The sequence below is a fragment of the Bactrocera tryoni genome, chromosome 2, assembly GCF_016617805.1.
Source record: "Bactrocera tryoni isolate S06 chromosome 2, CSIRO_BtryS06_freeze2, whole genome shotgun sequence".
Taxonomy (NCBI): Eukaryota; Metazoa; Arthropoda; class Insecta; order Diptera; family Tephritidae; genus Bactrocera; species Bactrocera tryoni.
Genome location: NC_052500.1, coordinates 51,150,648 through 51,178,569, shown reverse-complemented (window position 1 = coordinate 51,178,569; position 27,922 = coordinate 51,150,648). Strand labels below are relative to the sequence as shown.

At 37.2% G+C, this 27,922-nt stretch overlaps 1 protein-coding gene across 3 annotated transcripts in view; it reads left to right on the top strand.

Annotated features, from left to right (window-relative positions):
* Positions 1-27,922, top strand: part of LOC120769259 (protein outspread) — a 168,045-nt gene that overhangs the window by 125,263 nt on the left and 14,860 nt on the right. For all 3 annotated transcript variants that reach the window (XM_040096161.1, XM_040096160.1, XM_040096163.1), the window contains 2 exons: positions 5,451-5,516; positions 15,599-16,265. In XM_040096161.1, the coding sequence (XP_039952095.1) occupies positions 5,451-5,516; positions 15,599-16,265 (733 nt within the window). The remainder of the gene's footprint in view (positions 1-5,450; positions 5,517-15,598; positions 16,266-27,922) is intronic.

Below are 27,922 nucleotides of genomic sequence, written 5' to 3'. Positions count from 1 at the left end.
ATCTTTTGCTCTTCATTAGGTTTTTAATGTACCCATTAAGCCAGAAATCGGCCTCATCGCTGAGCAAAATTTGGATCTTCTTGGAACTTTTCAAGTACCCATAGGGCAAAGCGATGTCGCTTGCGAAGGTCGAGTAACTTCAGTTCTTACACAAGATGTAAGATCTCGACCTAAAATACGCCAAGTCATTCCATACGTCAGTCCGAGTTGCTGCAAACGGCACCGAATCGACTCTCCACGATCTTCGTATAGTAGACACTCTCAGCTACAGCTACAGCTGCTATAATAATTACAACATTTCGCTGGAAGTTTGAAAGGACAGTGGTTTTAAGGCATTTGAGTCGTTTTCATGGCAGACTAGAAGATAAAATTACTACTTTTTCATTTGAATGCTTTAGCGATATCGAATTATCCCCAATTTCTGATGTTTCTGTGTTGACCGTGTTTACGTCTAGATTACGCTATGTGTCAGCCCTTCTACAATATCAAGGCGTTTGACAATTAGTCTTAGTATTTTGTTTTAAAAGGTTTTTTTGTTTATTATTCACGTTAGCACAACCCTCCAGTGTTGTTAATCATAGATCCTTATCGGTCTGTTTTCTATATACATATAGTATATCACTTATCTGCTTAACTTACTGATTTAATATTTTTGAGTCGGATGCTGGCATAAATGAAAATTTCATATTTTTTCTATTAAAGTTTTTTGCGAAGCATTCAGTAAAGATTTCGATATTTTGAAAAAACAGCCTTGCAACATTGATTATAAACAAATCAAACCCAAACGTATAAATCCAATTATCCCGCAAAAAATTAGTCAAATCCGAATTGAGTCCGCAAAAAGTCACAAAAAAGCATGTAACTAATTATAGTTTTTAAATAAATATTGACATGGAAGTATTGAAGTATTGAAGTACTGAAGTATTCCTTTTGCAGTTTAAAATTTGGGTTTAATTTTTTTTCTATTTTGTAATACAGTCTTTGAAATTAGAAAATTAAAATTATTAAAATTTTTGGGATTACAAAATGAAAAAAGTTATAATTTTTATGTTTATTCAATTAGTTTTTAATGCATTCACTGCAACACTGATAAAGAGAAATACAGTTGTATTCTTTTTAAAGATTACTCACACAATTTTTGGCGATTTATTCACTGGAATACGTACATTTTTAACATAATATTGAATTTGAGGTGTAACTTGAAAATAATTAGGTGACGTAAAAATTATAATAAAACAAAAAATAATTATTGGATAGTAAGGTGTAATAAATTTCCAATTCTTATAACCAAATACTGCTTTCGAATATACTCAATCTATGTTAATTTATATTTACAAAAGTATGTACATATATGTATATAGTACATATATACCAATGTATAAATAAATGTATAATAAATGTAGGTCCGCGAATGCCATATTCTCTTACATACATATGTACATATGCCGCCTGTGTGTACTTTTGACACAAATTTTTCTGTCGTACTGCACCTTGAATGCATCCTCATTTTTTTTGCATAAATAACTCATACGCACTGTATAACCCAAAATTAGCGCAGCATCTGTCACTTTTATTAAGAAAATTATACATATGTTACCCATAACATACTTTATGGTGTCTATTTGTAAATGTATAATTTGTTGGCGGTTTTCTGTCGCATCATTTATTATGTTGGCACAGCCTAGCCCAAAATTTAACGCATTTTTTGTCTGCTAAATGTCAGCGTTTATAAGCAAATCGGCGCAGCTGCATATATATGGGCAAATAAACTCAATAATTGTGACAGACAGACAGACAGCAAGAAAAACTGCACACTTTGCATATGTAGGCATGCATGTATGTATGTATATATTGTTCTGCGTTCATCACGCCACATAAAAATTTTTTCGAGTTCAATTACAATAATTCATAAAATGCGTGCCACAAAAAAGTCTCTGCCATAAATAAATAAAGCAAACAAATAAACACTTTATAAAGCTGCATTTACATATTTTTTACAATATTTATGCAGATGAAGTTGAGTAAAAAAAAAACATCTGAAAAAAGTCAAATTGAACGCGAACCAACGCCTTCGCAGACAAAATGTAATCAGCATTGTCAACAACAACATCGTCATTAACTTCATTAACAACATCATCATTATTGTCAGCGACAAAAAATAACAACAATTGTTGTTGTTAGGAGGTTCGCCGCTTGTTTGGTTCGTCGGTTTGTTCCTAGCTGCGTTGGCCTGGTGGGTTGCACACTTACATACATATGTACATATACCTATACATTGGTGAAAATACACACACAGATATACATTTACAATTAAGCTTGTTTATTTGTTTGCTGTGTATTTGCTGTTGTTGTTAAGGTGCGCATGCGCGCGAGTGATTTAAACTGGCATTTGCATAAAAATCACAATTACGAGTGATTTCCTTTTTGAATTCAAGCGCGTACATTTGATTTGTTGCATGTGCACAGCACAACGTTACATGCCCATACAATTGTTTGCATATCTGCGCTTATGTAAATAGACAATGGGTGTATAGAAGCACACACAAACAACACATTGCATGCCGTTCATATGCACACGTTTGCACTTGAATGATATGAGGCGTGTAAAACATACAAACACATGTATATATGTTTGTATGTGTGTGTTTATGGTTTGTGTTTGTTTTGCTACATGCCTTCGTTGCCCCCACAACTGTGGCTGATTGCATATAAAATCTAATAACTGACTGCGTTGCAAAAATGCTGTTGCTATGATTCTATTGCCTTTTTGTTGGTGTTGTTGTTTGTAATTTGCGGTTGCAGCTGAAATATTGCTTTTCGCAAAAATAACATTAGCGGTAACGTTGAAAAACAGCAACGTCAATAATTTTTTTTTGTTATAATAATAATGTAGCAAAAAGTTACTAATAACAACAAAAACATGCGTTTTAAAAGTCACAAAACATTTTAACAATTGCATTAATAATAGCAACTGCGAAATAAACGCAAACATTGTTGGCGATGTCATCAAACTCTGTTGTCGTTAAATCGCTCTGGTAGAATGTGATGCACCAATGATTGTTGATGTCAGTGATGAGCGCATGGTAGAGAGTGGGACGTTGGCTGTATACATATAATGGTTTTTTTTTTTTTTATAACGGGTGATACAAGTAGAAGTGCCTTTTCCAATAGCCTTTTTTTGATAGATCAAGCGTCAATCGTGTCAAGCTGTCATGTTATTTATGGTCAGCATTATTTAGCATTTCATCATGGAAAGACTTGCCCTGAACAAACGTTTACAAATCGTTCAACTTTATTACAAAAATTCACGACCTGTAAAGAATGTGTTTCGCGCACTTCGCTCTATTTATGTTCAACATAATCGCCTACTGAGCGTACTATTCACAACACCATCACCCATCGAGAGAACCAGCATTGATTATTGGATAATATTCAACCGAATAGACCACGTCCAGCATGCAGTGCGGAAAATATAGCAGCAGTAGTTGATAGTGTACACAAAGATTCGATTCGCAGCAACTCGAACAGAGGTAAAAAACGGCTTGGCGCATTTAGGTACAGATTAGGCATATAAAATAAAGCTTGTGCTAAAACTAAAGCTCCTCGACCTTCCTAAGCGACATTGGTTCGCTATTTAAAAGTTCCAAGAATATCCGACGTTTTTGAGCCGATTTTATTCCCGCTTCGATTCAGGTCTTGGAGCAAAACATCACGCGTGTCATTCGCCATTTAATGCTCGAACGAGACATCGAAAATAGGGTTCAACGGATGGACCATCTGAGGCGTAGCTGCGACCAACATTTAAAAGAGATAGTGCAAAAAATAAATGCGAAAGAATGTTCTCTCGAATGATAATACAAATTTCCCATTAAATTTGAAGTTTCTGTGTCTTTTCTTTAAAAAAGTAGGAAATCTCGAAATGGACACTCTTTAGTAAAGCATGGGTGTTAAGCCACCAAAAGTCCAGCTTTAAAATACCCATAAATATAAATAAATTAGTTGAACTGAGTTTGTTTCTAAATTCTAAATCTAAATCTGGACTGTTTGAGGCTTATCTCATATCGATATTAAGGGGATCGTCTACCTTTGAGGTTTGAAAAAAATGTAATAATTTTAATGTAGACATAACTAGATATACGGAAATAAAGTTTTGAGCGAAATCATGTTGGTTTACGAAATATCGAGCCACAAGCACGTCTCACGCTTACTATTCAGGTTTTGTTATTTATTTTTAAACGGGTTTTCGCAAAAGTGCTGTTTTTTTTTAGTTTTAACACGATTCTGACAAAACTATCAAAGACAGCCGAAATCTATAAATTGTCACTGATTCACAAAGCATCTCGCTATGTTTAAGACAAGTTTTGTTTGTTTAAATTTTGTATAGTCTTTTTTCGGATTGCTAGCATTTTGTCAGTTTTTCATTAATATTTGTATTCAAAAAAGCTCGTTTCTATGGAATTATAAACATTAAACAAAAAGAACTTTTTGGTTTCTTGTTTCTGAAGCTAAAATCTATTACCACGAAGTCGACTACCTGGGTAGACCAGACACGAAATTTTTTAGACTTATCAATTTTCAAAGTATCTTTTATCTTAAAAATATAGCTGTCTTTGCTTCATTAAAATGAGCTTGTGACATAGGGAAACAATTTTTTTTTGCTTTTAAGGTTCTGATGCTTAAACGTATTGCCAAGGAATCGACATCGTTGACAGGCATTCAGAATTTTTCGCTTGACATCGCCTCCATTTTGTCAGATTGTCAAACATTCAAACAAACTTGTCATAGCTAGTCATAACTGCAGTTCTAAACATTAAGTAAATATTTTTTCTGGTTTCAAGGTTCTGAAGCTGATATGTGTTGCCAAGAAATCCATTACATCGGACCAGAGGTGGTATATTCAAGGACGCGTCAAAAGCAGAGTTTAAAAAAGCATATTTCTCACTTTCAAGATTAATGAATAAAACAAAAAAATATTTTTTTTTACAAACATCATGTATATTTTTTTTTTGAAATTCGACGTCAGATAAGCCCGAAATTTGAGTATGAAGGTAGACAACCCTACAACCCAACTTCTTCTTCCCATGACTCACTCGTAAGCCTCAGCTTGAAACAATTTGGATCAAATATCTTCAGCCATACTAGCAAATTAGAAATCGAAATGTACTGTCTTGGCAGATGCCACTTTGGGGTTGTTGATAAGACTTTAGACTTTACATATATTTTTAGAAGTTGTTAGCATCACAAAGCAGTAGGTTGAATTTTTATTGCTTACATATATCTCAAAGTTGATCGTATGAACAATTTTGGCGGAGTTGTACTAAAAACTAATCAAAATCAAAATTTTGTTTCCATATTAATTTTATATAATTTTAATTTATAGTTTTTTAGTTAAAAAAAACTTTTTGTTTACCACATTTATTAAGCAAATTTATTTTTCTTTATGCTTACAGAGATGGCAACGGCGATGGTTTGTTTTATATGATGACGGTGAACTCACATATTCGGTGGATGAGCATGTAAGTAGAAACCCCTCAATTACGATTTCAATATTAAAAGATTTATTCACACAATAAATTTATTCTCACTACTGAAAGCTCAATAAATACATATTATAACCATCTACAAATGCTTACCATTCACGGTGGAGTACTGTTGAAACTGTCGCGCCCACTTTTCAACAATATCTACTGGTGCTGGTGCCGACAATAATTACATAATAGTTAAACACAAAACAAAACTTTGGCCAGACAAGAGCCATCAAGTCTATTAACATACAAGTATATACTAACACACACTAGAATACATATGTATATGTGCATGAAATTCACTGGGCACCGTGTATCTTATGACTGAGCGCTCGCTACAAGTACCGGCCAAAAATGCAAATTTATCTTTAATAGTAGTTACCTGCGCTTAACTTTTCTGTCTGAAATATTTAATTGTACGCGTATGGCAATAAACCAGTTTGCATCGTCTGGCGAGTTTCCAACATTTATGTTTTAATGGCTTTTATTTCATTATTTATGATTTGCAATATATTACTTTATTTTTTTTAACAACTCCACTAGGCTTTCCATAGGCATTTGAAGCATACACACAGCATAACCTAAGGATATGTGCACACTGGCACAGGCACGTGCTATTTCTCTAGTCAAAACAGCTAGCCATAAACTATTCGACAACTAGTCTCAAACAAAATCACACCAGTCAGCCGAACATCTTCTTTGCGTATGAGCAACTTCAACCTTTATCCACATTTAAAATTCTGATATCTTATGAAAAGTTAATTATGATTAAAGATAAACAATTACTAGTTTTAAACTGGTTCAGATATACACATAAGTTTGGATATACAAAAACGAGTTTGCTTTGGATCCTCATTTCGGGTAATCCATGTTTTATTGAAAAAATAATAATTCTCTAGCGCAATTATGCTCAAACTAAATCAACTTTTCTCAAAACACAATGTTAACAGTAATCGGACCAGTCCTATTTGAGTTAGAAAATTTTACTTGAATACTAGTACTTTTGCTGATCACTTTGACGTTTTACTGCTGTCTTAATTTCATTTGCAGTAGCTGAGATGGCGAGCCTTTGCCCTTTTGTCCAGCCTCTTTCATTTCATTCGCTACACCTTTTTATTCAGTTTCGTATTTTTAATCGTTTTTAATTTACGCGACATGCATAATTTATGCTCCAGTTTGATTATGTTGATACTCGTAATTGGTGCTATAATTCAAATGATACATTTCAGGTGTTCGGCCAGTTGGCGCATTCCACTAATCAACTAAACACTTGTTGCTATACTAACTAGTTTAAAATATTTTTTAAGACATACATATGTTATAATAAATTAACCGATGTTTCTCAGAGTTGTAGAATTTAATTATTTGCAAAGAATTGTGAATAAAATTGTCAATAATTTGGTCCTCTTCTCAAATTTTATGTGAACAGAATTTCGGACCATTATGTTCAACTGAAAGCTTCCTTTTTAATGAGATTCGGTAAGCGAAGGTCGCACCAAATAAATTTAGAGTTTACCGCTGTACAAAGAACTCAACATTTTCGAATTAGTAACATTTTTTGAACTCAAGAGAATTTGGGTAGTCTCTTCTGACTTATTTTTAACCAAAAATGGCAAGTTCGCTTATTTTCGTATCAAATAATTGTCCCACAGAACGTAAATTTCGGTTCAGAATACGAATGTCTCCTTCTGGTCAAAGTTGGCCGCTTCTGGATAATGGTTTTCTTCGGACGGTCCAATTGTTTCAGAAGAGACCCAAAAAAAGAGTTTTGTCGTAGGCGAGCAGCTTATAGTAAATGATTCCCTGCCAATCCCACCAAACACTTAGCAAAATCATTTTGATCATCACTACTGGCTTGGCCATCGCTTGCGCCAGCTCATCAGGATTCGACCATGACAGTTTTCGCTTGACGTTGTCGCAAGCGACCCATATCGGAAAATAACCCTACTCACTTCCCAATAACGGTACTGTTCAAAACTACTAAAAACGCTATACATCAGTATTTATGTAAATACGCCACACATTAAATTTTAAAGCCGATATGGTATGAGAGGCCTTTATGGGAGCCGGTGTGAAAATTCGGCGATGGGCGTGACACCGCCTAGTTTCGGACGAATCCACATTTCTCGGGACTCGCTCTACCGATTTCGGCTAATTTAGTACTTTGCATTCCTCTCATATTCTTGTATCACAGTGTGAAAATTGGCGAAATCGAATTATAGCCACGCCTATATAGCAGCATTTCAAATTTGATTTGATTTCATTTGATTCTTTCACTTTCCAGTACACAAATGATGAAGCAATTGATGTAACGTGATAAAACTGTATACTACTTTGTACTAATAATTTCTTTAAAGTATGCGAATTTATGACCAAAAATTGCCCAAATCCAATCAAGCCTCTAGGTACCGAATTTGTTGAATGGGATATACAATTGAAATTCAGAGAGAATTGTTTCTTGTTAATAGTAACTCAATGAATCCAAAATGGGTTGAATCGAGTCTATGCTTCCCTGAGAACCCATATACCTAATACACACATTTTCGAACTTCCGGGTCACTTTATACTGAATATTAGGTTGTCCGTTATTTACCAAATGGATTATTTTTGACGAGACGCTCCCTAAACTTTTAGGTTTCCATCTAAAAAAAAATATCAGACCATAAAAAGTCCTTAATTTTCATAATAAACCTTGCCCCAAACACGATACATTTCCCATGGAAATTACATGGGATTTTGCCACTTTTTACGAATATTTTTTTTCCCCCTGGAACTTTCTCGTTTGTAGGAATAAAAAAGTCATATTCTTGTACAGAATTGAATGCTCTACAAAATACGTCTAGACAATTTTTCGATATACTCACTCCTTTAAAAGTTATTCAAGGTTAAAGTTAACTTCTGGGTAATTTCTGGAATTTTCGAACTTTTACGGCATGTTGAAATTTTTTTTTGTAAAATTCAATTGTTTATTCTAAAAAATATATTATGCCTATAGTTTTAAGATAAAAAATAAGAAAAATTTGCAAATCAAATCAAATTTAAACCATTTGAGTACATCAGATTTCCTTTATTAAACATTCCTTAGTTACATTTGCATATTACCCAGAAGTTAATTTTAACCTTGAATAACTTTTAAAGGAGTGAGTATATCGAAAAATTGTCAAGACCTTTTTTGTAGAGTATTCAATTCTGTACAAGAATATGACCTTTTTATTCCTACAAACGAGAAAGCTCCAGAGAAAACAAAATATTCGTAAAAAGTGGCAAAATCCCATGTAATTTCAATGGGAAATGTATCGTGTTTGGGGCAAGGTTTATTATGAAAATTAAGGACTTTTTATGGTCTGATATTTTTTTTTAGATGGAAAACTAAAAGTTTAGGGGGCGTCTCGTCAAAAATAATCAATTTGGTAAATAACGGACACCCTACTGAATATATCGGCTAATATTTGAGACAGTGTATCTTTGAGTCTATAGATAAAATTGGGCGAAAACTTGATCTAGCCCCCATATTACTACAATCAGGATTTTCGAACTTCTGGCTGACTTTTAATCGGCCTTTTCAGTCAAGGAAACAAAGGAAGTTAAAAAGTTGAGGTTCACTTTTATACATGTTCAAATTTTCTTGGCACACTTCCACTGCATTTCCGGCTTGCACCACTCACAGAATTACGTCACGCGAAAATGTTTGCCCATGACTTTCCAGGTGCTCGGAGACAACTGACCAGCTGCTCGTTCGTTAGCTAAGAACGGCCTCTACCGAATCCAGTCGGTGTGCACACGCTCCGAAGTACAGTCGCGGCGATAGAAAATCAGTCCTATTACTTTCCGGAAAAACCGTATAGTATATTTATATAAAATTGCTTAGATTCCGATCCTCTATTAAACGTTTTAGACCTTTGGGTATTTCCCTGGCTTTGTTTCTCGCAAATTATAAAAGTATAAAATGTTCGGTTGCACCCGAACTTAACCCTTTCTTACTTGTTATTTTATGTTCCTTTTCAAATACAATGCCCTACAATACATTTTTTCATTTTTCATTTTACTATTTCTAAAGACTCCTTAATGAGATTCGGTAACCGAATCATATGAAATATAATAAAGTTATGAACATTTTAGAGCTGTTATATGAACATCTCGATCTACTTTTTTAGGTCATGTTCTGCTTTATGATTTGTATTAAAAAAAAATTATATAGTATATAAGGTTGTCAAATATCTCCCTTCCGGCTTTTTTGCTCTTTATTCAATGCATTATAAAAAGGTTTACAGTTATAACATTTAGTTCAATTATGCGCCGCTTCGTTCGAAAATCTGTTTCTATCTAGACGGCAACTTCTCGTAGAAGCCCCCTCCTTATTTGCGAAGAACTCGGACACTTTTCACAAGCCTCTTTTGAGTTCAACTTTACACCAACAAGGGCGTTCGCCATGCACAGGAACAGTTGGTAAGCATTTGGTGCTACGTTCGGGCTATATGGTACATGCGATAAAACCTCCCCTATCCGAGCTCCCGTAGCTTCTGAGGAGTCAACATCGAAGTGTGTGGTCTGGCGTTGTCTTGGTGGAACAATACACTCTTTTTGGCCAATTCTGGACGCTTCTGGTCGATCGCCTGCTTCAAGCGGTCCAGTTGTTCACAGTAGAAGGTAGAGTTAGGCGTCTGGCCATATTTTAGCAGTTCATAGTGGATGATTCCATTCCATTCCCACCAAACGCACAGCAAAACCTTCATGGCCATCAATCCCGGCTTGGCCACTGTTTGGGACGATTCACCGACCTTCGACCACGACCGTTTTCGCTTGATATTGTCATATGTGATCCAATTTTCGTCGCCAGTCACCATCCGCTTCAAAAATGGGTCGAGTTCGTTCCATTCACCCGCTCTGAATCATCGAAACCATTCCTCCGCAGTTCGAAGTGATAGAGTACCATCCCCCAAAACACCATTAATCTCTCGGAACATTTGTCTAGCGGATTTGCCTTTAACGAAGGAAAACTTAGACGTTAGTGAACTCCATGTTTACACGTCTATAAGTGTTGAACGCAATATCCAAACTAATCATACATAGCGTCGTTTAGTAGGTTATGTCAAGACCTTTCAAAGATGTATACGACTGCCAGATACGAGCACTGTAGCCGGGAAATTCAAAAGAAAAAACGGCGGAAGGGTGATATTTGACAACCTAATATTGCTCACATTTGAAGGCGGTATAGAAATTGAAATGAATAGGAATCTTAGGGCACGAGATTTTATACAAAGATGTTCAATTATTATTCTGTAAGCATGTTGCAAGTTGAAAAAGTGGTAAAACAACTTCTATACATTTAGTTATTTGAACATAATTTAAATTTAAAGTGAATTTTAAGTAAGACACAACTGATGTTAACCTCAAAAAATTCTTTAAAAATAATTACTTTTAGTTAGTTCACAAAGATTGTAAAATATGCACCTCCTAATGTTTACAATTTTAAATCAATGCATACAAATATTCATACATTATTTGAGTAAAAAGTATAAAGAAATTAGCACATTCCATAAATCACAACAAAACAATAGTAATAAACAAAATGCTTTATTTGCCGCTTTCCCTTATTTTATTTGCTTGTCGCAGCATAAGAATTGCTTCAAAATAACAATTTTTGTCGAAGTTAAATTAAATTTTCACAACACATTACCAATAAATATTGCTTTATTACTCTTCCATTACTTACATACCATACATACATGCACACACAAGTGTGCATTGGCTCCAGGGCCCTTTCATGTTGCGCTTGCGCTTTCAAGAGCTTCGAAAGTACATGAATGAGAAAAAAGAAAAGAAAAATTCAACACCTAAAAGCCACTTTCTATGAAACCATTTCCAATTCGAACTACCAATTTCATTACCATTCGCTGGTGGCGCTGTTGTGTGCATGTGTTCATGTGTTTTGTTTTTGATAAGGTTGTTTTTTGCCACCAACAATACATTCTTCGATCACTCTTTTAGGCACCACTTTGTTTTCTAAAGTGCAGTTTACCCAAATTCATGCGCGGCAAAAATCTATTCAACCTATAAATATACAACAACAACAAAAACATTGAGTACTATGAAATTGTATACTAATTGGCACCCCACTGCAGCACCTGTCAAAGCTTGCGTGCAACAGTTGTATGTTATACATATGTATGTAGATAAGCTTGTTTGTGTATGTGTGTCTATGTGTCTGTGTGTGGTGCAGCAAGTGAGTGTAGCCCGCTGCTTATTGACTGTTGGCCTTGCTAACTGGGCTGCCTGTCGGCGGGTTACTAAACTTTTTTTTCGCTTATTGACAGCCATTGGGTCGTTCAGTGTGACTGGTGCTAGCCAAGTTGCCACTGCAACTAAAAATTCACGTCGATTTGTATAAATCATATGGTATATTTGAACTTGTATAATATGATTCACAGCATCTGTAGAAGGGTTTTCGTGTTTCTGGAAATTTCGATCTCGCTTGAACCAAATTTACTTCTTTTTTTTCTAAAAAATAACTTGATTTGAGTTTTCCTTCAATTTCTTCATATTTGACAACCCTAAACCCGCCATGAAGGCCAGCAACAGTCAACGCAAACGAAAGTTTATTTCCAATATTTTCTATGCCGACTCATATGTGCCAAAGGCAAGGACCCAATATTTCAAATTACACATTCGCTACCAAATCGTCGTTGTAGGAAAGTGCACCGTATATGAACGTGCCATATAAATTCATATTAACAAGCAGTTCAGTCGGCTGTCGCTCGATTAGTTTATTGTTCATGCGGCGAAAAAGGGAAAGGTCATTAGAAAATATGTGCCTGCATTTAATGGTCTCACAAAAGTAGTTCAATTTTATTCTTTCGATTTCTAATAGCTACTGACATAGATTTGTAGGTGAGGAAAGTGTTATCTTCTTCTACAGAAAGATATACAAGTATGAGTATCATTAAATAGTTTTTAATTCAAAATTAATATTGTGTTTAATAGACCAGTGCAGAAGCTTTGGAAATGGTGAAAAGTAAAAGAATCATAGTAGGTCCGTTATCTATAAGTACTAAACAGGTTGAAAGTTCTTATTATGCCTAACTTGAAACTCAATCAGAATTAATTTTGTATATCTTGCATTTAGACACAATCTTAAAAAACCAATGTATATATTTCACATATGTCGGTTCTGTGGTTCCTTAGATTTACTATTCATGTTAGATACAAATTAAGTTCGGTTGTTAATAATTTTGTTCTGTCCACAGACCTTAAAAAAATACATGCTAGAAAGATATGGGTATAACGACGATGAAGAGGTATCGCTAAAGACTTTTTAAGAATCTTGTCTTCTAATGGAAAAGCGTTATCCAAAATTTTAAAATAATAATAAAATGTGTTTTTCTCAATATCGTTAAGATAATAACAATTTAGTCATAGTAAATTTTATTATGTGGCATTTACTACAGTGATCATATAAAGCGCCAATTTAATGTGGGATTCGTGGTGGGAGAGAGACTCAGTCGCCGAGTACTGTCATTCACACCGGTGGAAGAACGTCCAACCGCAATCCGCATCAAAGCGAAGTTCTTTAACATATCACTGATCTGCGCCCACGTACGACGGAAGAGAAGGACGATGTGACCAAAGATGCCATCTATGAGCGCTTGGAGCGCACCTGTGAGAGCTGCTCCCGCCGCGATATCAAAATAGTGCTCGGCGACTTTAACGCCAGGGTGGTCAAAGAAGGTATCTTTGGCACTACGGTCGGTAAATTCGCCACGATGAAACATCCCCAAACGGGTTGAGACTGATCGACTTCGACGGTGTCCGAAATATGGTTATCTGTAGTACTAGATTCCAGCATAAGAAAATTCATGAAGCCACCTGTGTCCGGATCGAAAAACCACCAACCAGATCGATCATGTTGTGATAACCCGAAGACACGTCTCCAGTGTTTTAGATGTGCGTGTGCTTCGAGGTCCTAACATTGACTCGGACCACTATCTTCTTGCAGCCAAGATTCGCACCCGCCTCTGTGCAGCAAAAAACGCCCGCCAACCCACACAAGGAAGGTTCGACTTCGAGAAGCTGCAATCACAACAGACAGCCGAACGATTTTCTACTCGACTTGCACTCCTCCTGTGCGAAAGCACTCGTCAACAACTTGGTATAAGGGACTGTGGGACGGCATTTCAAGCTCTTTACATACAGCTGCAACCGAAACCATTGGTTTACGGAAATGCAAAAAAACAGCTGGTACGATGAGGAGTGCCGTGTTGCAGCGGAGAGAAAACAGACTGCCTACCTCGCAACGTTACGATCACAACAGGTGCGGGATGGGATAGATACCGAAAGTTGAAGAGAGAAGCGAGACGCATTTGTAGACAAAAAAATAAAGAGGCCGAAATGTGTGAGTACGAAAAGCTTGACAAGCTGGCCGACAGAGGTAATGCTCAAAAATTTTGGAAAAGACCCGTGAAAGGACAATCGATACACACCACCTCTTCGTCGATTTCAAAGCTGCTTTCGACAGCACGAAAAGGAGCTGCCTCTATGCCGCGATGTCTGAATTTGGTATCCTCACAAAACTAATACAGCTGTATAAACTGACGTTGAGCAATACAAGCCGTTCTATTCCAAACGAGGTTTCAGACAAGGCCACTTCTTATCTTGTGACTTCTTCAATCTGCTGCTGGAGAAAATAATTCGAGCTGCAGAACTTAATCGAGCAGTTGCAATCTTTTATAAGAGTGTACAGCTGCTGGCGTATGCCGATGATATTGATATCATCGGTCTCATCACCCGTTAGTTCTGCTTTCTCCAGACTGGACAAGGAAACAAAGCAAATGGGTCTGGCAGTGAACGAGGGCAAGATGAAATATCTCCTGTCATCAAACAAACAGTCGTCGCACACGCGACTTGGCTTCCACGTCAGCTCTGAAAGTATTCGACGCAGTACCCGCCCGGGAAGCAGACCTGGCTTCCACTTCGTTGGAAGGACCGTAGCGTTGGCGCCACGTAGCGAAAAGAAGAACTACTGGCGCGCTGTTGTTAACTCGGCTATAATAGCGTGAGTGGTGTCTACGCAAGTAAAGAAGAAGAAGAAATTTTATTATGAAGGATATATGTATGTTTTCTAACTTTGTATACTTTACTTCGTAAGACCAAAACTCAAGGCATCTGTTTTAAAAGCAACTATTTCAATTAACTTTTCGTGTGAAGTGCGAAAATTTGTATTGTAATATATCAGCAAATCATCATTTCCGAAAATAAATTGCATCTTTAAGGGCTTAGAGTCCATTGGTTTCATGTTTTCAGTAATCAACCTGTATAGCTTTAATATAGAAATTGTAAATGTACTCTTAGAATCAATAACAGAGGATAGTGACTATATCTATTTACTGGTCAACCGAATCGATATTTTTTAGCTACTTTACTCTCTTTTTTGAGGTTATCGTAAAAGCAAGTAATAAAGAGGCAAACTTTGCAATCAGTAGAGTATGCAATACAACTGATCAACCTATTCAACTACGGAAGCATAAGCTGTATTCGATTCGTCATTTCTCTGCTCTCTTCTCCTCTCTTGTTAAAACAAATTACATGTAAATGCGTCAACAAAGTTATAGAATTAAATTCGTATAAGAGAGTAAGCGCTTATCTCAGTAAAGTGCTATAACCGTTATCTAATATGCTACCTAGTTTTGTTTTGCGCATTTTACATCAGTTTTAATATTATGAATGGCTCAAATGACGAATGTGAATACAAATTTCTTTTTTCTTAGATTTAATAAACTTAAGAACTACAAAAAGTTTTTTGACGCAGAAGATTTTCTACATGAAAACGCAAGATTGCACCACAAGTGTTGCCTATTTGCTTCAACATTCGTATCGTTTGTTCGATCGGTTATTCTCCAACTCTGGTGAATCGAGGAGAGTTCGAATAACCTCAAAGAATATATTTATTTATTTTAAGTTATAGCTAGGCCCTGAACAATGCATTGAATAAATTAATCTAAATAAAGAATTCATGCATGAATACTTGTGATTTCACTAATGGTCACACATTCTTGTTTCTATTTATTTATTCCACACAGCCCGAAACTGTGCCACAAGCATGCATCGATATGACCAAAGTGCTCGAAGTCGCCATGGCGGAGGATGTGACAGGCCATACCAATTCGATTGCCATCACCGCCCCCGACCGGGTCACATTCGTGAAGGGCACATGCCCTGAAGAATCCAAATGGTGGCTAAATATACTGGTCGCATTTCCAAAATCCAAAGGCCGCCACAAACGCAATGCCACATTTCCAGGCGGTCAAGCGACTACTACGATTTTGCAGCAAATGAATACAGACGCATATAATGCGGCTGCCGCGGGCGTACCGACACGCAATCGTCATAATTCATACCACAAGGATGCATTGACGTCCGTGCAATCGACCAGCGTGCTAATTGGCAGTGGCGGCAATAATGTTACACAGCGTAATGCTAATGCCGTGACGACAGCGGCAACAACGGCGTCGTCGACGAAGCGTACCAGTGGCTATCGCAATGTTGCAGACGATGAGGATGATGAGGAAGACGTGGAGGATGATGATGATGATGATGATGAAGATGACGGCGTTGAGACCGGCGAAGATGAAGAAGAAGAGGACGAGCATGTTGGTGTGCGTGGCGCTAACGAAATAGACAACGGCGAAAAGGAATCGCTGCTAGATGACAAAAGTCGCGGTGATATTAAAGATGCTAACAGTAAAGGTACTTCATAAACTTATATTTATGCAATTATAGATATGCTATTCGTATTATCCTACTCACCGTTTCGCTATACAACATATACACAAATCGTTTAAAAATTAGTATTGTGTACTATAAAATTTATGTGAAAACGTTAACAGGTTGGAAGGAATAATTTAGTGTAATACTTGTTAGAAGATATATAGATCACAAAACTTTCTTGAAATCAAATATCTTGGAATCACGGCCGCATCCAAAGTAGGTTTTCTGATTATGCGACTATTGTCCCCTGCGCCAGAAGCTTCGCTTGGTCGAAGTTATCCTGCTAATAACCTTAGTAATATATGAATATTTATATTAAGATATAAAAGAAAAATCTACAAACTAATTTCTTATACCATAACTAATATTTTTTAAAGCCATATCATATTCTGTCTTTATAATCTCAGAAGCGGCTTACAAATTTCCGATTTTCTGCATTTGGAACAATATGGAAATTTAAAAGAGAGTTCCGAAGTTATATCAATATTAGAGAGATAAATTTGACTTTGGCTGAGAGAGATTTTTACGAAGATCCACAATTGAGTTCAGAAATGATATGAAACCGATGTGGACGTTTGAAGTTTTGATAATCTATCTACTGTCTACTATATTATCTATCTAATATCTTGGCAGGCATCTTACGTTCTAACACGAGACTTATGTACTTCGCGTGCGCTTAGCAGGCGTTGAACGACGGCCAGCTTCTTTGCGCCTGCAAGATCCTTTCATTTCAGAGTAGAACGATCTTAACAAATACCATTTTCCCGCTTACGTAGGTGTTCTTACTCTACATTGTAGAATAAACAATAATACGATAAGGGTTAGTGTCTTGTCGACGCAAGTTGTCAAAGTTGTTGGATGAAAGTCTAATAGAAACATTCATTCCATTGTCTGAAGTTGAAACATCTTGGCAATCATGCCTTCGGCGAACGAAGAAACATAGCCGAAACTGACATTACACAGAACCACATAATACAGAATATAATACCTGAATACGAACGTATTGTATCTCATACGACGTCACATATTTTTTTATAATATATCTGAGGAAAGACCTTGAGCGACTTGTTCCACTTTAAACACTAATCTACACTCTAGTTGAAAAAAATATTTCCTTTATTTCATTATAATACATCATAAATTTACCAACGGTATAAAGTCATAAAGTCCGAGAAATCAATTAGTCTCGTCATCCTCATAACGACGAGAAAGTACATACATACATCCCGATTAGTAAACTAAGTAAAAGCCTTAAAGAACTAATACAAGCCAACATACTCATAACGTAAGGTGACTAAACTCTTTATTCGTTCGGGCTATATGGTGGATGCGATAAAACCTCCCATCCGAGCTCCCGTAGCTTCTGAGGAGTCATCAACGAAATGTTTGGTCTGGCGTTGTCCTGGTGGAACACTACACCCTTGTTGGCCAATTCTGGACGCTTCTGGTCGATCGCCTGCTTCAAGCGGTCCAGTTGTTCACAGTAGATGTAAGAATTAAGCTTTGGCCATATGGGAGCAGCTCATAGTATATGATTCTCTTCCAATCCCACCAAACACACAGCAAAACCTTTCTGGCCGTTAATCCCGGCTCGGCCACTGTTTGGGATGATTCACCGACCTTCGACCACGACCGTTTTCGCTTGATATTGTCGTATTGGATTCATTTTTCGTCGCCAGTCACCATCCGCTTCAAAAATGGGTTGAGTTCGTTCCGTTTCAGCAGCATATCGCAGGCGTTGATTCGGTCCAGAAGGTCAAAAATTTGTATCAAATCAAGCGGCACCCAAACACCAAACTTTTTTGCGTATCCAGCCTTCTACCGATGGTTTGAAATGGTTTTTTGACTAACTCTCATCTTCTAGCCGATGTCACGAGATGCCAAATACCGGTCTATCTCGATGTTTTCCATGATTTGATAAGTATTCGTCGTCACAGGTCTTCCGCCGGCTGGCTTATCTATGGTGTCGTTTTCACCCGCTCAGAATCCTCGAAACCATTCCTCCGCAACTCGAAGTGATAGAGTACCATCCCCCAAAACACCATTAATTTCACGGAACGAAGGAAAACTTTAAAATAGCGCGAATTTTGGCGTTAGTGAACTCCATGTTTACACTTCTATAACTGTTGAAAGCAATATCCGAACTAATCATGCATAGCGTCGTTTTGTAGGTTATGTCAAGACCTTTCAAAGATGTAGAGTATTGCCAGATACGATACATAGTCGCGAAATTCAAAAGACAACGAGGCGGAAGATGGATATTTGACAATCTAATAATATAACTGCCTATAAAGTCCATGTATGGGGAACTTTTACATTTGGCGAGAAATCTTAACAAAATTTGGCATGGATTTATTTCTAAGGCATTGCTGTAATTTCTGAAGAAATTTCTTAGATCGGATCACTATATAATATAGCTGTCATATAAACTGTCCCATAAAAATTAAATTCTCATATGGAAACCTTTTTTTAGACCAGATATGACGAAACATGACATAGATTATTTTCCATTAGTAAGACATTTTCCAAATCAGATAACTATTGTATAGTATATATATATATATGAAGCTGCCATACATACTGACCTATCAAACTAAAGTTCTTGTATTGACATGTGTAGGGTATTTTAGCTTTTGACGCAAAAACTTCTGCAAACATTAAAACTCCCACTTTTCCTATAAATCTTTGCTAAATGCGTCTGATTAATTAATGCAACAGCCGATTTTCGCTGGAAACATCAATGAAATCACGAGTACAAGCAATCCTTTCATTGAAATTGATGTTGTTGAACTAAAAATTGACAAGCAAATCAATCGAGGAACACACAAGCTTGATACACAAGTGAGCAAGTAAACCAGTACTTTTGGCCTTAAATTAAGTTATGTATTCGTACATATCTGCAGGCTTATGTACTTGGAAATTCTGTACATGCATTATATCATATGCCTGCACCGGAATCTTCACAGCTTTGTAGGCACCGCCCTGTATATATATATATATATGTATATATATATGCGTACGCGTATGTGTTCCGCATTTGACATAAACTAATTGTCAGCCATTAATAAAAGAAATGTTGCATTAAATATGACCATACATTTTTTAAGCTATCGAATACTCGCACGGCGCGGCGCACGAGTATTTCGTTGCGATTTTAAAATTGCAACGCTTTCAGCTGATCACTGGTTTACCTTATAGCTGCCGCCGGTCGTGGGTTGATCGTCGAGGCGGTTGGTACAGCATGTCAAGTCCTGCCGCACAAGCTGGCACTCAAAGCTAAAACACACGTGTGCATATACATACATACATACATATGTATGTATGTACATACCACTACTTAAGTGTCTGACTGCACTGCTTTTGTACGAATCGTTGCGCTTGATTAAATCAATAAATAATAAAATGCGAACAAAAATAAAACAAATGAATGAGTGTAAAATTATTCATTGATCGTGCACCGGCGGGTTTAATTGAAGCAAGTCCAGATATAGTAAAATATTATAACATACGAGGGTAATCAGTTTCGTATATACACATGTGTAATTTCGTATCGCACACATGAAGTTGTATTTAAGTATTTATATAGTGAGACTTCTGAGGCCAATTGAACAATAAAGTCGAAGATTATAAACTTTAGCTCATAGAGTATAAGAATATTCGGAAATATTTTTATTATATTTGTTGAAAATACGAGATACAGGGTTGGTCCAGAAAGTAATAGAGGACTGATTTTCTTCTAAAATTGTGACGGAGCACTGGAACATACGCAAGGTGTGCGCGAAGATGGTCCCAAAGTGCTCACTGACGACCAGAAATTGCGGCGAATGGAAGTGTGCCAAGAAAACTTAAACATGTGTGAAAGTGAGGCAATGCTTCGAGTGGCACACGCCATTTTGAGACGACAGAGAGGGGTCCAAGCAGCATGCACCTCGGCTCTCAAGACTATTTCGGAGAATGCTTTCCGTGATGGCTTCAATGCTTAGAAAGCGCGCTGGCAGCGCTGCATCGACGTAGAAGGAGCCTATTTTGAAAGCTTTTAAATAATTGCAACGATTGGTTCTATAAATTTCTTTAAATCCCCTCAGTCCTATTACTGTCCGTATATGTGTCATTACTCATTCAGCTCGCAAGTGATGACAACAAGTTGTGACCTGTCCGTAGAGCATGCTGCATGTCATTAAGGCATTTCATCTTACACTGAACCGTCTGTCAGCTCTTTCAGAATCACTCATTTTTCATTTCATTGCATACCGCTTTTAGCTTCTAGGGTATTTCCTGTATTGGTCCACTAGCTTTCTGGCAGCAACCACTTCTACCGTTCCTATCTTTTTAAGGATATTTTATGACATATTTTGATGTGAGATTATTGCCTTAATTGCCGCTTGGCGAACGACGTATACATTGATGACCTTTACGTGACTTTCTTCATTGTTAGCTATTTCAGCAGCTTTCTCAGTAGAAAAGACTACCACCTGGATGGTACTATAGTATTCGAAAAGATTCGCCTGAGATCTAGTCCCGCCTAATGGTTTCCTTCGGCGCCTGCACCATCAGCCATTATGGATCCGTCGGAATAGATGTAGCAAGTACCGTTGGCGATTCGAAAGTTTCTGCACGGTCCATCATCTTTTAATAGCATTTGAAAACTTCTCTCTCAGTTAAAGCATGATTGCCTAGCTCTCCGCTGCAATGTCGATTGATGACAGGTTGACTAACCTTTCTAGTAAAAATTTCGGAGAGGTCATACGTGTCTTAACAGCTTTCTGCATTCAATCTGGCAGCGGTACATCATAGCAACAGTGAAGTATGTTTGGCTTGACTTACATTAATGCGTGAGGCTAGATTTCTAACTACTTGTAAATACCTAGACCTTCGTTTCGACTGTTCCTTGCTCTGTGGTGGGGATCAGTGTTTTTTGTTTCGGAGGGTAAATCTTCCAAAGATGCTGCCGCTGTAGGAAGGCATTTTTCGGGATCACGCCCAATTAACATTCTCTAACTTTAGTGGAGTTGCGGAGCTGTACGCCTACGCCATTAACTCCGGCTGCTTTAGCTTATATTTGACTCTGCCGTACCGTCTATAGGTATTATTTCAGACTAAACTCCCTGCGAAATTATTCAGCTAGTCTTAAGCTTTTTCGCTGCCGTTCTCCTGAGTCCTTGGATCACTATTGCGGCCCACTCTTTCGTTTTCGCCCATACCAGCTTTGACTGCAGCATGTGGCTTATAATATTGTCACTGTTTGCTTTATTATTCCTTGAACAGTTCGATGGTTCTCTCTACTACGTATCTCAAGCAGAAGAAAAATATATGCTCGGTATTTTAATCGGCACTGCTGCAGATTGAACATTTTGCCGAATCTGTGGAGGTACTCCTTAAAACAGCCATGGCTTGTTATGAATTGCGTTAGATAAAGTTTGTCTCCCGTGTTCTCCCTCAATCAAGGCTAGTACGTTATTAATGAGCCTATGCGTCCATATTCCATTTTCTGCCGCGTGCCATTGTATTTGCCATTCTTCGAAGCTCACCTACCTCTGCCTGGAGATCCGTGTATCCCCTTTTATATTGCCTTCATAAATCGAAGCGACGCAAATATTCTTCAGATTGCACTTATGCACTATTGCACTATCACGTGAGCGATATGGCTCCCGGCGAATGGCCGTCCACAAAACGAGATCATAGACTTTTGTCACGTTACCCTCCGTGGTGATGACTTTCGGTGCACCTTGGTATGACTCATCAAAACCGACATGCAACTACGTTGAAACTAGTTAAACTAATTTTTGACGGGCGTCATCGATTGAAAAAAATCAACATATACACATGTACATGATTCGTTGACGGTCACGATAACCACCGAAGGGACTTATTGATTTCATTGCGAGATTTCCCTGCCGAAACTAAGAATTCCAAACACTCTTTTCTCTATTGTCTTTATATCATATAGCTGCCGTACCAACTGACCGATCAAAATCTGGATAAGGATTTTCCCTTATACCCTTTTATGCCATAAGGAATGTAACTGTGACGGATATTATAGCTCGAATATTATACAAGGTTTCTCGCAAAAGAAACAGGACTGTTAAAAAAAACAAAAAAAAATTAATATTTTTCAAAAGTTAGTGTCCTTTCATGGGCAAATGAAGTTTTCCAAATTGGTAAAAATCATACGGTGCCAGATCAGGTGAGTAGGGTGAGTGATTAATGGTTAATATGGAGTTTTTTGTCAAAAAATCAGTGACAAGCGTCGACCGATGACACAGCGCATTATCGTGTAACAGGCGCCAGGACCCTGCCTCACGGTATTGTGGTCGAGCACGACGAATGCGTGACAAAAGACGCTTCATAACACCAAGGTAAAACACAGCATTAATCGTTTGGCCAGGTGGGACGAGCTATCGGTGTACAATACCCTCGGAATCGTAAAAACAAATCAACATTGTCTTAATTTTTGACTTCTGAAAACGACCGACTTCTGATCGTCACAGAGCTCCTCACGACCTTCTTGGAATCGCTTAAACCACTCATGCACATTACTACGGGATAGGCACTGATCACCATGAACTTTTTTCATCATTTGAAATGTTTCAGTAAACGTTTTCTCAAGTTTAAAACAAAATTTAATATTTGCTCTTTGCATTTTACGACCTATGACCAAAAGCTGCTGTCACTTTTTGATCGATAACATCGATTGTAGTTATCTAATTGTCTTAAAATTTTTACGAAATGTCAACAAGAGATCAAACTTTTTATTTCATATCCCCACGAATAGGTGGCGCCTCCAGAAACAGTTATATTTAAAAAGTTCTGCTTCTTTTGCGACAGACCTGAGGTCAGAGTATGAGTGTGGTCTTCATCAGTTGTCAGCGAATCATTTCAGTCTTCAAATTGCTTGTGGAAGATGGTACAAAAATTCTTTGTGACTCAGTTCAAGTTCGACTCAAAACTTTTTGCATAAACTCAAGGATACATAGTACAAATTTTTAAAAGGTAGTTATTAGCAACAATGTAGTATGACACAGACTGAGTACTAGCATATTACTCGTAATAAGTATATTTTGTCAGATTGCATAAAATGACGCACATGTTGCAAATAAGTGTTTGTGCTTGCGCTTGTGCGTAGGAAAACACATCATCATTATAGCAACAAAAGCGAAAGGAGAACTGGCAATTTTCTCATGCCTATGCGCATATTATCAGCTATTAGCTATATAAACTACATTTTATTATGGTTCTTAAAATGTGTATGGTTATCAACTTAATTACAGTTGGCACCTTATGAGTGGTCTTCCAAGCTGCCACACATGCGTACATACAAATAATATGTGTACGCTTATGCGCTTTTAATGCAACTTTACGCCTGCTTAGGCTCGAAAAGGTTCTTTTTTGCGCGAAACAATACAATGTAAGAATATATATATGCATGTAATTTATATATGTATATGTATATAAATATGTGTTTGTGTGTGTTACATTAAAATATTAGTAAACTGCTTACAACTATTTAAGTAGATATTTAACTACGCCGGCATGTGTGTTGCTGCAGCAAAGGACACAATGCTGGCACTGCTTAACTGTGAGCTGATGCCGATAACGACGCTGCCGCTGCTGCCGCTGCTGCTGTTGCTCAGCTGTGTTGAGCTGAGCTGGTTATAAAATTAAGTGGAGTAGTTGTTTGGTGTGGTGTGGCGTAAAAATATCACAACCATCATAAATTCCGACGCTGTCATAGTCTCTTACCGACACACCAATTAAATGCATACCCCTCATTTAACACAATAACCTTGAACCTTTTCCAACACACGCACTGCATATCGACAACGCGGCTGTTGCTGCATTTTCTGCCGCCGTTGTTGCTGCAGCGGCACCACCCTAAAACGATGATCAGCGTGATGATGAGCATAGCGCAAATGCAAAAAACAAAACGCACACAGAAGAATATTGGCAAGAAGAACGCCTGGCAAAACACCGTTCTTACACCAACTACAATTGCAAGCAGCACCAACAAGCGATCAGTCTCGAGTCGGTCCAGACAACTTTGCCGCCAACTCACTTTCAACTCATAAAAACGCTGCTCAATCAAGATAAACATAACATTTACGCGCTCCTGGTATGCAACAGTAACACTACTACCACATATTTGCACCAACGCCACCACCAACAACAACAGCAACCACATACTGTATGTATCATCAATATTGCTGATGAGTAGTGCTAGTATTGGATCAACGCTCATGGGCCAGTGTTCAGTTATTGGTCCATTGCATCCTTCGGTCTACTAAGCAGCGCTTATGCGCCAGTTAGTGATGTCTGGTGAACATCACCTCAAGCGTGTGTGCGTTTATACAGTACGAGCACTTGCATAAAGGAATCCATAGTGTATGGGTTTTCGCAGCCACCACAAAAGCCAACATTTATCCGCATTTATTTATTGCATTAATGCGTCGAAATGTTGCGCTTTAGCAGAGGGAGCTAAAGTTCAACCGCAGACCCCTTAGCCTCAAATTTTTCAGGAGGGCCTCAGGCAACAATTTCAACGCAACCTAAATACTGTGTGTATGTGTATGTAGGCTAGCGAATCCTTTGTTACTGCTCACTATCCCCGTAACATATATACCATAGCGTTATGATTTTTATTTTCTCACTCACCAGCGGCTGTGTCTGGTTAGCTCAGCAATGTCTGCCGCTTGGTGGACGCCTGTGTTGCCACTTAGTGCGTATGCTGTTTATTTGTTGTTAAGTCTCTTCATCGACCTGTTAAAATTCAACCGCGCATGAAAATCTTATTGAATCGCCTGCAGTCATAAGCAGACTCCAGCGCACATTTGTACATACCCACATATGTGCGTAAACTTGTCATAAATGGAGTATGATCGGTGTGTAACAGTACGGACGTCGTCTTAATGGCGTAAAGTTGATAATTCCTATGCACATAAAATATCGCTAGGCTTATGAACACACTGTCGTCAGTGCGTGTAAATATATACATATATACATATATGAAGGGATTTAAAAGAGATCCTTTCCTTGTTATGAAATAAAAGTATTAAAAAAATTTTCAACAAAGGTCTAACTGTAGACAATTGACAAAGTCATTAGCTGGACATAACGATACTAATTGTATAATATCTCAGAGAACTCAGTTTGAGGAGACTTATACCTTAGTTTTGAATATCACTTTTATTTTGACCTCAAAAAATATTTAGATTCATAGATGGAAGAATAGAATACTAATGCTTAAATGATATGCTGAAGTGAGCAGTGGGGCTAATTCGTGTAAGCAAGACCAATATTTATGATTTTTTTTATGAAATAGTAAAAAATATTTTCAAAAGTCAATGGTACATTATGTATGATATTTCAAGAATAATATGTTAAACTTTCATTTGGAAATATTAAAAAGTACGGCAAAGGCAGCAATTATTCTGGAGCGTATCAGAAAGAAGTTGAATTGTGGTGCCCTCATAAGTTGGTACGGCATCATCTGAAATCAAAAATCAAATTTATATCGTTAGAGTATCGCTTTGCTAAGGTAATAAGAGTGGTTTTATGAAATTTATTTTTTTCATAACTTGGCAAAACTTTGAAGGAAAAAATGCTGATTTTTCCCTAAAAATCGCTTCATTTTATTATTGTGAAATAAAAAATATTAACAAATTTGAAAAAACTCTCCAACATTACCTCGTAAGCTACCACATAACCTTACCGCCTCAGCCTTACCTTAGTAATTTCAAAGCGATCAGTGCAGAAGTTTTGAACTTATGAGGGTACCGTCTTTGAAAACGGGAGTTTTGGCGAAAACACTTTATAGTTTTGAAATCTGATGAAAAACCTTCAGCTTCGTCACTTTTACTTCAACCGACTTGATGCAACATTCTTGAGATATTATGCATTCATTTAAGAATAATTTCGAAAAGAATGAAAAACCCTAAAGACTCTTCATTCTAGTTCTTATTATACTCTCGCAACAAAGTTGCTAAGGGGAGTATTATAGTTTTTTCACATAACGGTTGTTTGTAAGTTCTAAAACTAAAATGTTATATATACCAAAGTGATCAGGGTGACGAGTAGAGTTGAAATCCTGATGTCTGTCTGTCCGTCCGTCCGTCTGTCCGTCCATCCGTCCGTGCATGCTGTAACTTGAGTAAAAATTGAGATATCATGATGAAACTTGGTACACGTATTTCTTGGCTCCATAAGAAGGTTAAGTTCGAAGATGGGCAAAATCGGCCCACTGCCACGTCCACAAAATGGTGAAAACCAAAATCCTATAAAGTGTCATAACTAAGCCATAAATAAAGATATTAAAGTGAAATTTGGCAGAAAGGATCGCATTAGGGAGGGGCATATTTGGAAGTAATTTTTTGGAAAAGTGAGCGTGGCCCCGCCTCTACTAAGTTTTTTGTACATATCTCGGATCAACCAAACTCTACAGGGTCGTTTTCTTCAGACATTTACATATACAGTTTAAAAATGGAAGAAATCGGATAATAATCACGCCCACCTCCCATACAAAGGTTATGTTGAAAATCACTAAAAGTGCCTTAACCGACTAACAAAAAACGTTAGAAACACTAACAGGCTTTTTTTAAAAATTGAAAATGGGCGTGGCTTCGCCCACTTATGGACCAAAACCCATATCTCAGGAACTACTAGACCGATTTTAATGAAATTCGGTATATAATATTTTCTTAACACCTTGATGACATGTACGAAATATCGGTTCACAACCACGCCTTCTTCCAATATAACGCTATTTTGAATTCCATCTGATGCCTTCTCTGTATAATATATACATTAGGAACCAATGATGATAGCAGAATAAAACTTTACACAAATACGGTATTTGAAAAATATCCGTCTGCTACTCTCTATTTCTTACTATACTAAGATCTTTGTGAATTTTTTCATTACAAATCTAAACCTGTTATTTTTGTTCTAGGAATTTTCGACTGAAAGCTCTGTAGTGTATCAAAATTGGTTGTATATGTCATAAACCAAAGTTGAATAACAGAGATCCAAATCTTCCGGAATAAAGCGCATTATAAAGGGTGATCCATTTCAAGGTTTCCTACTTTTTCAAAGAAAAAACACAAGAACTTTAAATTCAATGGGAAATGTTTATTATCATTCGAAATAATATTCTATGGCATTTATATGGCGGTTCCGTCTCAGATGATCCATCCTTTGAGTTTAATTTTCAATGACTCGTGCGAGCATGTCGACTGTCAACTGACGAATGACACTTGGTGGCCCATCGACCGGCCCAAAACCACCTGCTCACCGAAGTGTTCTCTCAATAAATCCATTGATTAATGGGGGGAAATCACTAGATCTCGGTTACGTTCTCACCGGTACAGAACGTGAATGTTCTTGATAAAGTTGAATGGTTTGCAAACATTATTCAGGCGTGAGTCTTTGCATGTTGAAATCCAAAACAATGCCCAATCAATAAAATATATAATAAACCTTTATTACCAATGCCAGGTCTGCATATCAGCGAAAGGGGATGTCAATACATCCTTAGACTTTAGTATATCTGCTCTACCTTATATATTATAGTGTTGATCCTAGCACATTGCCCTGAGATCTACTCGACCTTATCGATCCTTTATCGACGCAGTTAAATATTTCCC